Source organism: Ochotona curzoniae, unplaced genomic scaffold (genome assembly GCF_017591425.1).
Source record: "Ochotona curzoniae isolate NIBS_2020 unplaced genomic scaffold, NIBS_Ocur_1.0 patch216, whole genome shotgun sequence".
Taxonomy (NCBI): Eukaryota; Metazoa; Chordata; class Mammalia; order Lagomorpha; family Ochotonidae; genus Ochotona; species Ochotona curzoniae.
In genome coordinates, this window is record NW_024466769.1 from 355559 (window position 1) to 370399 (window position 14841).

A 14841-nucleotide genomic window follows, 5' to 3' on the forward strand; every position below is an offset into this window, starting at 1 on the left:
CTGCTTGGAACAAGCAGGCGACAATCTGGAGCCAGACACGTAGACCAGAGAGACAAAGAGATAACGATGCTGTTTCTTGGGTGTTTACATGTTGAAGAGATGGTTCCCAGACCCTGAAGGAAAACATTCCGGGATTGACAAACCCTCAAGGGACCCATGAAGCTTTGGTAAAGAATGATATACATGTCAAGTAGGAAACTCTTTCAGAGTTTTCACAAGGAGATGCTCCATGCTTAAAATGGTGTCAAAGGGGTAAGGGACCTTCCCAGTCACGTATGACTCTGTGAGTCTTTAAGTTTCCCAAAACAGCAGGTCGTCCCTCCAAGGGCCAAATCTCCAGCCACACTCACCCTACACCCCTGCTGTTATCAAAGGATCCTAGCTGGAACTAGTTTCCCAGAGCTCCTAAGCGTCTTAGGTCATTTGGTCTGACCTGAGCCCATTTCAAAGACGGTAAAACTGACACATTGCAAAATCCTAAAAGGGTGTTTACTGTATTGGCCTAAACAGATTACTTAAGTATTTCCTCACCCATATTCTTAAACCTCTAAAGTCTGCCCCAAAGGACCGAGAAAAACTGTGGCTTTATTCCTCCCTGGCAACCTTGGGGTTAAAGCCCTGGGCACGCAGTCCTGACCCCCAACTGCGCCTGCGCGCGTTAGTTAGCTTGAATTTGCCCCAGACCCTGACGTTTCTAGCAGCCCCTCCTAATCCGGAACACGACCCACATTCCGTCGGTCCTGACTTTGACAGGCGTGACGCTCATCCAATTAGGATAGAGGGTTGAGTCCCGCACAGCCAATGGCGAAAATCCGAGGGGACTGTGGAGGCGGAATGTGTGAGGAAACGAGAAGACAGGCCCAAGATGGAGGCGGCGGCGGCTGTAGCGGCGTGACAGGTGAGGGCGGGTCCGACAGGGATCGGTTGTTGGAGCGGCCGCCAGACACGGGCAGGGAGCCCAGAACGAAAACTCAGCCCCAGGATGACTGCGCCTGGGTCTCGGCGCCCCACTCCCGGAACCGGAGGAGTGGTTTGACCCGGGGCGAGACCATCGCAGGCAGCGGGGGTGGGGTGCGTAGACAGGAATAGGCGGACAAGGCTGCGGTGATGGTTTCGTCCGCCGCGAGTGGCAACGCGCCTGCGCACATCCCCAAACTCTTCAGGAGGCGGGACGAGGCCGAGTGGGGTCGGGGGCTGGGGTACCTAAAATCGGTTTGTGTCTTAAACCTCTGAAAGTTTCTCGTGATCTTTTGTTACCAGTTCCAAGGAGTGCGGCTCACTCCCCGCCAGACCCCCTAGGGGGTATCGAGGAGTGCCCCCCTCCATTTCCCTTCCTTTAGCCCTCCCCAACCTGCTTGCGTGATCCCCCACTCAGTTAACATCAGTCCTATGTCTGTGACCCCTCATTAGCTCTCGGGAGAACTTTGGAGCCTCCTCACATCCGCCTTACCTCCATTTTTTTTTTTTTTCACCTTCACGCCATTGCCTTTCCTTTCCCTTTCCTGGTAACAACGTGTGGTACGCCCACCATTACCACATGCATTTGGTGCGAAGTCGGCTGGCCCCTAAGATCTCGCCTGCCTCCAGTGCAGTCTGCAGTAGCCACTATTTTGTCTCCATTCGGCATAATGTCTGTGGTGACCTGCTGTGAACTCCTGGTCACGGTCTGGTGACTTCTTTTACCACCTCCCCCAGCCCCCCCCCCCCGCCCCGAAGCAGTATCTGGGATGCCAGTGTTTAGGGAGACCCACAGTGTCCTTTGTCAACACGGTTTTGGCGCAAGCTGCACGTTCCCCCTTTCCCAATTGACGGCGATGCCATGAACTTCACTTCCTCAGTCGCCGGAGTGTCTGCTAACAAACCCCTTGTCGCCCCTCCCCCTATCTCTCCATCAACAAGCCAGAACAACCTGTTCATGCCCATGTGTCCTTGACGCCCCCGCCCCCAGTGCAGTGTGGGCTGGCTTCTCCATTAGTCACTAGCCCAGAAGCCTGTGGACTCTGTGTGCTCCGGGATGGTGTGTGTCGCTTTCCCTGCTGTTCCCTGCCATTCCTTGCCCTTCCCTGCCCTTCCCTGCCTCCTAGCTCTTCCCTCTTGAACCTAGACAGTGAACCTGAGGCCTTGGCATACCGGGAGAGGCCGAGCAGAGGAAGGATTGAATGGGGTTGTGGTATTCATGGGCTCCCCTCCCCCTTCCAGCTGTTGTGTGGGAATGAGAGCGCAGAGAGGAATGGGCTTCCAGGCTTGGATTGTTGCCTCCTGGTCACTTTGCCTTCAGGCTGTCGTTATCGGACCTCTGAATTCTTCCTTTGTCTGCCTTCTCTCCTAGGAGCCTTCATGGCACCTGCCCAGCACCACCCCAACCCGTCTTGACAAATTCTTAGGCTCCATGGAGCCACCACGAGGGCCCCCTGCCAATGGGGCTGAACCGTCCCGGGCAGTGGGCACCGTCAAAGTGTACCTGCCCAACAAGCAACGCACGGTGGTGAGTCATGGGAGCGAGAGGGGACAGGGTTGAACCCAGTTTTAACTCTGCAATTGGGAGGGGCTGCTAAGGGGTTGGGGATAGTGGTGCATGGAGTCGGGGATCTTTAGAGCGTTGACACACCTGTTGGGTGTGGAGGATACCCACTTCTGTGTGCCCACACACATCCACACATGCACACGTGCGTGCGCACGCACACACAGGTAACTGTCCGCGATGGCATGAGCGTCTACGACTCTCTGGACAAGGCCCTCAAAGTGCGCGGGCTCAATCAGGACTGCTGTGTCGTCTACCGACTCATCAAGGGGTAAGTATGGCAGCCCTGTGCCCAGCCCCTGCTTCCCCTGCCCTCTTCCTTCTCCCATGGCATCTTCCATTCTGGTTCTACAGTTCGTTGCCTCTGCTCCATCACTTCCTCCCTGAGTTCTTGTGTCCGATTCTTTCAGCGTTGTCACTGCATTGTCAGTTCTCACCGTCCTCCTCTACTGACCAGGGCCCTTTCTGACCTGCTCTTTCCTCTGTTTGGGAGCTCCCCGCTTGCTTACTCTGTCTTCATGCTTCAGCTGCTTTTGTTCTTTTTTTATTCACCCTCCACAGTGTGTCTTCTTTGTCTTGGGGCTTTCACCCAGCCCCCCTTTTCAAGGGCTGCTTGAGTACCACCAAGATGTAGTTAGTTGCTTGATCTCATTGTCGCCTTATCTGGTGGTGAGGAGCTGAACTCTTCAAGCAGTCCTGTGACTCCTTTTTCCTGTGGCCTTGGGCAAGTCCCTGGAGGCCTCTGAGTGTGTCCTCCCAAGCTGTAAAATGGAGGCCTAGGATGGTGAGGACGTCCTAAGAGCTGGTGTGATGGGAATTAAACATGCCACATATTACTCCATGGATGGCAGGCTTAAGGCCTTTGATAGTGGTGGTGTTGATGGGGGTGGGGGGAGTGGGTACCTGCTTCCTCCTGGCTCCTGTCCACATTGTCACTCATTCCCTTCCATGCCATCTGCAGGCGAAAGACAGTCACTGCCTGGGACACGGCCATCGCCCCCCTTGATGGCGAAGAGCTCATTGTTGAGGTCCTTGAAGATGTGCCGCTGACCATGCACAATTTTGTGAGTGCCAAGGCTGCAGTGGGTGGGTGAGGGAAAGGGAGAGCAGGGCAGCTGCGGGTGTGGTTGCGGGAGTGTGGAAGGACCCTTGAGCCGGCCTCAGCTTTCCCTTGTTGGGCTGCGATGGTGGCAGGTCCGGAAGACGTTCTTCAGCCTGGCATTCTGCGACTTCTGCCTTAAGTTTCTGTTTCATGGTTTTCGCTGCCAAACCTGTGGCTACAAGTTCCACCAGCATTGTTCCTCCAAGGTGCCCACAGTCTGCGTGGATATGAACACCAACCGCCGACAGTGAGCCTGGCTCCCCCAGGGTGGGTGGGGGTGGCAAAGGCCAGCAGGCCCCAGACAGCTCACCCACACGTCTCCTTGCTTTATGCCCCGAATGCCCTCAAGGTTCTACCACAGTGTCCAGGATTTGTCTGGAGGTTCCCGGCAGCATGAGGCTCCCTCCAGCCGCCCCATGAATGAGCCGCTCACCCCCCAGGCTCCCAGGTAGGGATGCCTGAGCTAAAGGGCTACTAGAGGAGAAGCAGGTGTGGGGGCCCTGGTCTCCCACAAGCCATACTTGGTTTCCTTGTTTACTTGACAAGCAGCTGCTGGGCACCCACATGTGTGAGGCGTGGAGCTGCATGACCTTGGGCGAATCACCCAGTCTTTCTGGGTCTCAGTTTTCCTATCTGTGAAGTGGGGACCATGATCATCTCCACCACATAGGGTTTTAGTGAGGATTCAGTGAATTAAAGCTAGGCCCAGTGATTAGAATGGGAGCTGGCCTAGAATAAGTGTTCAATTCTTGTTATTATTCATTGTAAGTATTTGTAAGCATTAAAGCACACCGTTAATTGTCCCACCAGTATAACTATGTGCAAGCCTTTCCATTTCAAAATACCTATTATCTTATCATAAGTTCCTTCCCTTTTACCCATTGCTATTTGATATGAAGCGTTATAATATAGTAACATGGCTCTGTTAAAATATACTATTACTCTAATTTGTAATGTGCATATATTTATATGGCATATTTATGTCACTGTATCATGTGTTGTGCTATATCATATTTTTATATAATGTCAAACACCATGCATTTTTATATGAAGAGGTAAGGTGAGGATATTACAGTATTTTTAAATTATGGTTGTATGTAGCTGTATTACCTTTGAATTTTATTTTAGGATGGTGACCGTTAAGAGATATTTTTGTAACATTATGATGCGTGTGACGGGCATATCCTATGTGTAACATGTGCAACATGTAACATTATAATATGAGTAGATTTAAACATTGCTACTTTGATATAGATAACGCATGTTATGTAATTCACAGCCTGTTTGAATAGCGCTTGTCTAGTATTTGTCTAATAGAACGTGCCTAATATATACTTACACAGTGTCACCCTTCTCCCTGTTCTCCCTGCGGCTTGCTGGCCTTGGCTCCGCACCCCTCCTCCCCACCAGAGACGCTTTCTGTCTGCCCTTCCTCTCTATTTTCTTTCCCTTTTGTGAATCTGCCAGTGGAGCGGCAGAGCATGTATTTCTTTGTCTTTTGTGTCTGCCTCTCCTGCAATCTCTGCCCCCGCAAGGGCAAGACCTTTCACGCGGCCTGTGTATGGTTTTTCCTTGCACCTCCTGGGACGGTGTCTGGCATACAACAGGCACTCAATAAATGTCTCTTGAACAAATGCATTGTTGCTACGAGCTACGGGCGTTTTCTGCTGGCGGAGGGGGCTCTCTTGGTCTTCTGATCGATTCGCCAGGGATCTCACAACCTTTCCCCCATCAGCTCCTGCACCCAGCACCGGGATCCAGGGCATTTCCCCTTCCCTGTCCCAGCCAACGCCCCCCTCCAGCGCATCCGCTCCACATCCACTCCCAACGTCCATATGGTCAGCACCACCGCCCCCACGGACTCCAGCCTTATGCAGGTGGGTGCCCAGGGCACACTGGGCAGAGGGGAGAGCCATTCCTCTTGGCCTCCACATCCTCGCTTTGACCCCTATCCCTCTTCTTCCAGCTCACTGCTCAGAGTTTCGGCACTGATGGTGAGCCCCTCAAACCCGTACCCTGCCCTCACCCCCACTCCCCGCCTCCACCCTGCCTGCCTCCACTCACATGCTCTCCATCACTGTAGCTGTTGGTAGTAGAGGTGGCGGTGATGGAGCTCCTCGGGGGAGCCCCAGCCCAGCCAGTGTGTCTTCGGGGAGGAAGTCCCCACATTCCAAGTCACCATCTGAGCAGCGGGAGCGGAAGTCCACAGCTGATGACAAGAAGAAAGTGGTACGCTCAAGGAGGAAGCTTTGGAGGGCAGTGCAGGCTGAGGGCGGTGGGAGGTGGGCAGGCCCCAGGCCCTTCACATGCCACCTGTCTGGCCCACAGAAGAACCTGGGGTACCGGGACTCAGGATATTACTGGGAGGTGCCCCCCAGTGAGGTGCAGCTGCTGAAGAGGATCGGGACAGGCTCATTTGGCACCGTGTTCCGTGGCCGGTGGCACGGCGACGTGGCTGTGAAGGTGCTCAAGGTGGCCCAGCCCACAGCTGAGCAGGCCCAGGCCTTCAAGAATGAGATGCAGGTGCTCAGGTGAGGTTGCACATGTGCACTGAGTACGTATGTGTGGCGCAGCTGAGCATCTCTGGGTGAAAGCCACGCTCAGGGGTCTGCCTGAACAGGATGGGCATTTGGGTTGTGTTCCAAGCCTGGCTGGAAGTCGATTTCCTATCTTGCCCTCCCTCCCAGCACCACCTGGATCTGTCTAGGAGACCCCTCCCAGTGCTTGTGTGTGTGTTTCAGTGAATGCTTATAGGAAATAGTGGCCCTGTCTCCAAAATGCGGGTCTTGCCATTTGCCTGCTATGACCAGGGCTCAGGTAGGGACCATGACTTGCAGTGTTATGGGCACTGGCATGAGGAGCCTGTCTTTCTCTCTGCTAGCTTGGACCGTATCATTAATGGAACATTATTATGCTGTGTTCTCGCTGTTGCTTAACCTGAGTCGTATCTGGAAAACACTTATCGTTAGCATCCTACTCATAATCTAATTGTTGTCTAGTATCATGATTGCCATAATGAATATGTGATTACTACTACTGATTCCTTCATGCTGAGAAGCCCGGGTGGTCCCTTTTTTACCGCTATGGTGTCTATGTAGCATAGGCCCAAATTCCCATATAATGTGGGGGCCCTACTGTACCATCCCCATCACTGCTAGGGCTATAAACATAGGCTTTTCCCCTTGGCCCTGTGGGGTTGGTGATATCCCAGAGTCTTGTGTCATCATCATGACTTGTGTGATCTTAATGTTGATCTTCATAATGCATGCATGTCACAGTAGGAAACTCTTATTCTCGGTTCCTGTCTATGAGATGGCAATGATTTGAACGCTGTTCAGTGCTGCTCTTGTTTAGCCATAATCTTAGTCATTGTTAGGAATCCTCACGTGCTCTGTCATCTTCTCTGATGGAGAGAGGTATGATGAGAATGGTGGTGCTGTAAGCAGAGGCTTAACCTGCATCTACTAGCTTACTTCCTCAAATGTTTGCAATAGCCAGGGCTTGTCCAGGCCGAAGCCAGGAGTTCAGACTTCATTCCCAGTCTCCCATGTGGGTGGCAAGGGTCCACATGTTATTTAAACCATCATCTGCTGCCTCTCAGGGTGTGTATTAGCAGTAAGCTGGATTGAAGTGAAGGGCCTGGGACTCTGACTGGCACTACACTATGTAATACTGGTGTCCCAAGCATGGGCTGAGCGTGCTGTGACAGAACAGGCCCCACCCCTGGAGAGTGAGGTCCAGCACTGCTCTAAGCACCTTTCAGGTTGTTTGTTCCCTGCTCCACCGGATCTCACTTGAGACCCCAAGAAGGCAAATGTCTTTCTTAAGGCTGTGCAGTAACTGGGTGAAGTACAGATGTGAACTCAGGATGTAACAAGAGTCCGGATCCCACACTCCATCCCAGAGGCTTTCCTGGTGACTAACAGGCTGTAATTGCCAGGTCATCAGTATAGGCACTGTGCGTTTAGTTCAGTGTTGGTGTTTCAGTGAAGTGGGTTGGCCACAGGCCCTGGTACTAGTATGAGGCAGAGAGGTAGAGGATGTTAATGGTTGGAGATGCTGGCAGTAGGCAAGGGAGTGGGACTAATAACTCCCTCCCTCCTGCTTTGCTTAGGAGACTCGGGTGAGGAAGCTCAGGGCACAAGTCCCCAGCAGAGAAACATATAGCCCAGGAAACACATGTCACAATGGTGGAAGCTGGCAGTCATCTGGTCCTGAGTGCCCTAAGACAAGGTGAAATGGAATTAATAAAAGACAGTAACAGGCAGCTGCATTGCCATTCCTGATGTTCTTGGTGAAGTGCATGATAATAGCTAGTTTTACTCCCCATGCCCAACACCACCCTCCCCGCCCACAGGAAGACCCGGCATGTCAACATTTTGCTGTTCATGGGCTTCATGACCCGCCCAGGCTTTGCCATCATCACCCAATGGTGTGAGGGCTCCAGCCTCTACCATCACCTCCATGTGGCTGACACACGCTTTGACATGGTCCAACTCATCGACGTGGCTCGGCAGACTGCCCAGGGCATGGAGTGAGTCTCTTGGGGTTTGGAATGGGGAGGGAAAAGAGATGTTACAGGAGCCCCCAGCCAACTCAACACCTGCTGCCTCTGCCCACACAGCTACCTCCATGCCAAGAACATCATCCACCGGGACCTCAAGTCTAACAGTATCCACCTGTTTTCTGTGTGGGAATTGGGATGGGGGCATCACACAAGATGAAGGCTTAGAGGGATGGTTCCTACCAGGGTGGTGTTCCAGGGGTGAAGAGGGAGGGACCCATGCCAGATGCCTACTGGCTGTTGAGCAGGTTTTCGGAGTGGGGCGGGGGGCCTCCGTTGGCCAGGAGTTAAGTGCTGATGGATCAAGTGCTGTTGTTGAGGACTCTAGTCAGGGTCACAGGTGTGTAAATCGTGGAGGGCATGATAGAGTTCTGACCAGGGCATGACAGGTTTCTATGTCATTTGAGGGACCTTGTTGGCCAACCCACAGAGGAGCCACATGTGGAAGGCATTCCTTGGCGCTTCCTTGTCAGGTCAATGCTGCAGATGGTTTATGTGACCTTGAGAGGCTTGTGGTCTGGTCCAGAGGCACAATGCATGGGAGCACTGATGTGATCTCCCTTGCTGCCCAGGCAGGATGAGCAGTGTCATGGCTATTAGGAGTCCCTGTAGTGGCCCTTGACCCTGGCAGATATCTTCCTACATGAGGGGCTCACAGTGAAGATTGGTGACTTTGGCTTGGCCACTGTGAAGACACGGTGGAGTGGGGCCCAGCCCTTGGAGCAGCCCTCAGGCTCTGTGCTTTGGATGGTGAGTTTGGCCCAGCTAGTTAGGGGCCCGGAAGGGGAAAGGGCTCCTGTTTTGGGATACACAGGTCAAGGAGGGATGCCTATAGTGGCCATGGAGGTCCGAATGACTCACATTCTCCCTCATCCGGGTGACCTTGAGTTGTATGTGCTGTGGCTTGTGGCATCTGGGACCACAAGCCAGCCACTTGCTGACTCGCACGCTGCCTGTCTGGTCTGGCCTATTGAAGGCGGCTGAGGTGATCCGCATGCAGGACCCGAACCCCTACAGTTTCCAGTCAGATGTCTACGCCTACGGGGTTGTGCTCTACGAACTCATGACCGGCTCACTGCCTTACAGCCACATTGGCAGCCGTGACCAGGTGAGCCATGCACCTGATGCATGGTCCCCACTTCCTTTGCACAGACCACAAACAGCAAACTCTCCCAGGAACCTCATGTTTCCCAAGAGAGGGAAACTCCTAGAATCCTCCAGACATCTTTTTATGAATCCTCTGGGTCTCCTATACTCAGGCACCTCTCCTGCTCCCCTCCTTCTCCAACCATGTCCTGCATCCACAAAGCCCCAAAACCTCTGAATCCCTTTAGGCTTTCCAACACCCTAAAGTCCCCAGTCCCCAGGTCCCCTGGGTACTCAAAATCCTCCCCCCCCCCCCCCCCCCCCGCCCAAGTGCCTTAGCCTAGAAACTTCATTTCACTGGAATTAGTCCCTGTGTCCTTCAAGAATACACATAGATACAGTCACCCAAGTGGACACCAAATCACCTCATGGCTGTTGTCCCCCCTCCCGCCCAGATCATCTTTATGGTAGGCCGAGGCTACCTGTCCCCTGACCTCAGCAAAATCTCCAGCAACTGCCCCAAGGCCATGCGGCGCCTGCTGTCTGACTGCCTCAAGTTCCAGCGTGAGGAGCGGCCCCTCTTCCCCCAGGTGAGCTGGGGTAAAGGTCGCCTGGGGGCTTTGTGATGGAGGAAGGCTGTGATGGAGGTACACGTGGTTCTGAATCATGCTCAAGCCTCAGGGGTATCCGGGCTCTGTGTGTGTGTGTGTGTTCCCATTGGCTTGGGGCCTGGGGGTATTAGGGTGCCCACAGGACTTCAGACACTTCTCCTTGCCCCCAGATCCTGGCCACGATTGAGCTGCTACAGCGGTCACTCCCCAAGATTGAGCGGAGTGCCTCCGAACCCTCCTTGCACCGCACCCAGGCCGATGAATTGCCTGCCTGCCTCCTCAGTGCAGCCCGCCTTGTGCCTTAGCCCCACCCTCAGCCAGCAGGGGCCAATCAGCTGCCACGCCAAGGAGTCCTGCTCACCCAGCAACCAATCAATGTTCCTTTGCCTTGATATACTGCCTCAGGATCCCCCCCATCCCCAACCCTGGGAGATGAGGGGGTCCCCAATGTGCTCTTCCAGTTTGTCTGGAATTGGGGGATCCCCCAAAGACTGAGACCCCTGCCTCCTCCGTAATTTGTTTCGCTCTTGGCTTTGGGGATACTTATAAATTTGGGGGAGCACCTCCATCTCCTTTGGCTGGGATTTGTGGCAGGGATTTAACTCCGAAGCTCTCTGGAATTTGTGCCTGATGTGTCTTCCACTGGATTTGGGGGTCCCCAGCACCCCATATGGATGTGGGGGTCCCCTTTGTGTGTCCCCCGCCGTTCAAGGACTCCCCTCTCTCTTCACCAAGAAGCACAGAATTCTGCTGGGCCTTTGCTTGTTTATTTTGCTTCCTGACTCTTTTCTTGGGGTTCAGAGCCGCTGAGGGATAGGGGAGAGGTCCAGGCAAGGAGTGGAGATGGGGAGGAAGGTGCAGACCACACAAACAGCATCACTGCACACATCACCACAGGCGGCACGATGAACAAGGACCACATATGCCAAGCACAGCACAAGAGGAGGCCACGTCAGTCACAGACACAGACGTCACAGCAAAGGTGGGGGCAATGGGAGACCAGTTGGCCTTCCGTGTGCAAAGGATTCTGGGAGGGTGGGTGGAGTTTGCATATTTAAAGACTGCTGTCAGAGGCAGGAATCTGGGGAGGGGGGCCCTGGGGGGACCTGAAGGGTGCTAGAAGTGGGAGGAACTCCCAAAAGTGCTGAATATAGGGTTGGAGGAGCGGGTGAAGGGAAATCCTTGGGGCACTGGGCAGTGGGTGGTGTCCGAAGATGTGGATCTCCAAGGAGATAGGAGAGCCATGGAAAGGAGTTCAAAAGGAGGGTTTCCTATGCTAGGAAGATGGGGGACCAGTAATAGGGTTTTTCCAGGAATCTCAGGGCTGCAGAGGAGACTCGGTGGTGGTAGGGCCAGAAATAGGTGGCCTTGGATTCAGGAGCTTCCAGGGAGGGCAACACCTTCTGTGAAGACCTGCAGAGGCAGCCTTGGGGAACTGGGAGGTCCTAATGCCAATCTGGCAGTGAGCAGGAGCACAGTTCTACAAGGACTGGGGGTTTGCAGATGGGGCAGACAGAGCTTTAGGACCAGGCATGAAGTGTGTCAAGGGACTTGAGCAGCTGGAGGAAGAATGAGAACCAAGGAGAAAGGGGGTCCTTGAGGGATCTGGGGATTCCTGAAAGGTGAGAAATGGATTCCGGGGCCCAGAGAACGGTTGCCCAGGGATTTGGGGGTTCTTGGGGGAGGGGTGTCAGTCGGAGAAGAGGCTGGCGAAAGACTTCCTCAGGCTGCGGATGGTCTCAGCTTTCACCTCATCCTGGCTAAGGCTGGGCCTGGGCGGGGCTGGCTCTGGAAGGTTGAAGGCATTGGTCAGAGACTGGGATTTGCTAGAGAGAGACAAGGTGGAGGCGTGGGAGGAAGGGGGGAAGAGGAAGGGAGGAAGGGAGAGAAACACAATGTTACCCCAGGCCCGGCCCCAGCCCTGCCCCTCTGATCCTGGGGCTGTGCCTGTGACCTTCCCACCCACCACCATGGGCCTAGACCCTGATGGATGCTCTGAAGGACTCAGAGTGGGTGGAGTCCTGGGGCTGGGAGGGTGGTAGGTCCAAGGTGGAAAAGCAATATGGGATTCCTGGGAACAGGCATGACCCTTCCTGAAGCCTAGGCTAGTCTGACCTAAGGGGAAAGGTGATAGGGAGGGCTCCAGGTAGGATGAGTCTAGGAGGACAGGCTGAGAGGGGGCCGTGTGTGTGTGTGTGTGTGTGTGTGTGTGTGTGTGTGTTGGCGGTGGGGTGTTGACGGGACAGGATTTGCGCTAAGTTTCGGTGTGTGGGAGGTAGAATGGATCAGAGAAGGCAGAGATGGTGATGAAGGGATTTGGGAGAAGGCTGCAGGATTTGGGGACAGGCCAGAAATGAGCGTAGACTGTTGGGGAGAGGGGAATGAATCAGCCCAGAGCATGTTCTGGGGAATCTGCTTGGCGCAGACTGGGCTGGGACAGCTCTTGAGAGGCACTGAAGGCGGGTGGGCAGGGGACTTTCCCAGGGCCCCTTAGGAGGAATCTGAACCCTTGGTTGCTGGCAAGAGGATCTGGGACAGATGACTGAGGGGCAGATTGAAAGCTTGGGGGAGGGGTCTGGCCAGCATCGCTGAATAGGACCTGGGTCTGAAAAGTGGGGACACTAGGGCTGCTCTGCCCCCCAATACCCCAGGCCAGAACCTGCTTAGTGAGCAGCAAGCTGAGGGCTGCTCTAGGGGTCCCCTTACTTGAGCTGGGGGTGCGGGGGTCCCCCGGCAGCAGCGGTGGCAGGTGGCGGCACGTCCTGGCTGGGTTTCTGGGCCAGTTGTGGCTTGGCTGGACGTCCGGCAGGGCCTGGGCCACTAGGCCGAGGCTGCTGCGTAGTGGGTGGCCCAGTGCGGGGCCCAGGACCTGCCTGGCTTGCCTGGCGTGTGGGGCCAGCGGGGCCTGGGGGTTTCTGGGGCGGACCCTGGCGCTGCTGCCCACCCGGTGGGGTCCCCGAAGCCTTTGGTGGAGCCGGACCAGAGACAGATGTCTGGCGGGTAGCCTGTGGGGGACCAGCCTGGCGCTGGGGAGATGGGGAAGCAGGTGGACGAGCTGCTGGAGGCGCTCCTGGGCCTCCTGCCACTGGCCGGGACTGACGGCCTTGACCCTGGGTCAGTGGTGCAGCCTGAGCTGCAGGCTGCTGGGGTGCCGATGTGGGACTTGGTAGGCGCTGTTGTGGCAGGGGGCTGCCAGCTGGGGGTCCAAGGCCTGAAAGGTGCTGCTGGCCCTGTGGAGGTGGACGCTGCTGCAATGGGGGGCCCTGGCGCTGGGAGCCTGGGCCGGGCTGTGGAGGGCCACCTAGGGGACAGAGAGAACATTTGTGAGAATGAGCCAGGGGAGGGGTGAAGTGGGAACTGAAACAGTTGGCTCCACACTTACCCTGTGGTGGAGGTCGTTGCTGAGCTGGGGGCCCCGCAGGCTGCTGGGAGGTCTGGCGACCCAAGGGCAGGGCCCCTGGGGAAGGAGCCTGTGGCAGAGGAATGGAGCAGGAGAGGTTAAAAATAGTTACCAGCTGCTGAAGTGTTAGCCAACCAGAACAACCCGGGTTCCTTGTGTGCTGGGTGTGGCCCCACTTGTGGCCAAGCTGAAGTTTTGTGGGGTGGGAAACTCAGGGAAATCCAAGTAGCAGATTTTTTTTTTTTAAACAACTGGGAATTGTGACCACCTGTGTGTAAAGGTAATGCTGTTAGCTTATGGATGATGGATGGGTTCAAGGGCTCAGCCTGCCCCAGGCCTGGCCTCACTGCTACCACTAGCTCAATGCCAGGGGTCTGACCTGGCTGTGGGAGCCCCTGCCAGGGGAGGCATCTCGCTGCTGCTGTTGCTGCCGCTGCCGTGGCAAGGCCTGAGCCATCTTGTTGACCACAAGCTCTACGATGAGCTGTTTATCTTCATCCTGGTGGTCACCGATGAGTGGCATGGAGGAGCCTACCACCTGGGAAAGACCAAAAAGAACTCTGGTGAGGCCAGAGGCAGGCAGGAAGGGCACAGCAGGCATTAGCAACAACACACTGTCAGCTGGCAAAAGGCATGGCGACCGAGAGCAAGCGCACTTGGTCAGGTTCCTAATGGCTGCTTGACATGCATCATGAGAAAGTTTGTCTTTACAAGGCATTGATGAGGTACTGCCGCACAGGCCTCACCAAGTGAGGATGCACAGGCCAAATTGAGCCTGCTAGCTCATGAGTATGGCCCATGAGCTAAGAACAGGTGATAGATATTTTTCTAACAGTTGATGAAAAATCAAAAGATTTAATGATTTGTGCAAATGGTCTGATGTTCATATTCAACGTGCAGAAGGCAAGGTTTACTAGAATGCAGCCACATTTATTTTTTTTGACCCATCATCTAGCACTACTTTCTTTGCCAGGTTGAGTATGACAAGTTGAGAGTGGGCCTTCACAGAAAATGGTTCCCAATCACTCCTTTGTTCTTTACTGTTCTGCCATTAAGCTGTGGCCAAAGCCCACCTAGGCCACCCAGTGACCCTTAAAAGGTCACTAAGTGCTTTGCCATTTGCAAGGATATCTCGATTTACAGAGCACTTTCTAGGTGAGCAAGTGTTTGCCATCTGCCAAGGAAGTCCGACTTCACAGAGCAGTTTAGAGTTAACTGTTTTACCATTTGCAAGGGCTTATCCCAGCATGCATTGCCATTCACTGGGGACCTATGAGCCAGAGTGCTTCACAGTCTGGAGTGTTGCCCTCATGCACCTGTTGCTTCCTCTATGCCCCACCAATCCGCGGATGCTCCCACCTCAATGATGTGGTCCCTTCCGTCCTTGCCATGCAGTGCTTCCACTGCACAGATGTCCAGTCCCCCAAAAATCTCCGAGCACGTGTCCACCCACAGCTTGTACCTGGCCAAGAGAAGACAAAGAGCAGGGGAGCCTCTAAGTGCCTTACCTAAGAGGTCACACTGCCAGTCACCCCAACCCCTTGAGTTCAGGCCACT

At 54.6% G+C, this 14841-nt stretch overlaps 2 protein-coding genes across 3 annotated transcripts in view; one reads left to right on the forward strand and one right to left on the reverse strand.

Moving 5' to 3' along the window:
- The first annotated feature begins 771 nt into the window (after window positions 1-771).
- On the forward strand, window positions 772-10653 carry LOC121166730 (serine/threonine-protein kinase A-Raf). Its single transcript, XM_040995992.1, has 16 exons — window positions 772-898; window positions 2330-2485; window positions 2689-2792; window positions 3483-3585; window positions 3716-3870; window positions 3973-4071; window positions 5359-5500; window positions 5590-5617; window positions 5707-5852; window positions 5952-6154; window positions 7981-8157; window positions 8248-8294; window positions 8819-8937; window positions 9164-9295; window positions 9729-9863; window positions 10055-10653. The coding sequence occupies exons 2-16, from the start codon at window positions 2390-2392 to the stop codon at window positions 10187-10189; spliced, it is 1821 nt and encodes a 606-aa protein (XP_040851926.1). The 5' UTR covers window positions 772-898; window positions 2330-2389; the 3' UTR covers window positions 10190-10653.
- LOC121166729 (synapsin-1) overlaps window positions 10636-14841 on the reverse strand; it is a 50623-nt gene continuing 46417 nt past the window's right edge. The window contains exons 9-13 of one of the 2 annotated variants that reach the window (XM_040995991.1): window positions 14644-14746; window positions 13664-13822; window positions 13267-13354; window positions 12591-13185; window positions 10636-11672 (exon numbers count right to left, since the gene is read on the reverse strand). In XM_040995991.1, coding sequence (XP_040851925.1) covers window positions 11645-11672; window positions 12591-13185; window positions 13267-13354; window positions 13664-13822; window positions 14644-14746 — 973 coding nt within the window. In that variant the 3' untranslated portion in view covers window positions 10636-11644. Of the gene's footprint in view, window positions 11711-12590; window positions 13186-13266; window positions 13355-13663; window positions 13823-14643; window positions 14747-14841 lie in introns of both variants that reach the window. The other variant, XM_040995990.1, reaches the window with a different exon arrangement.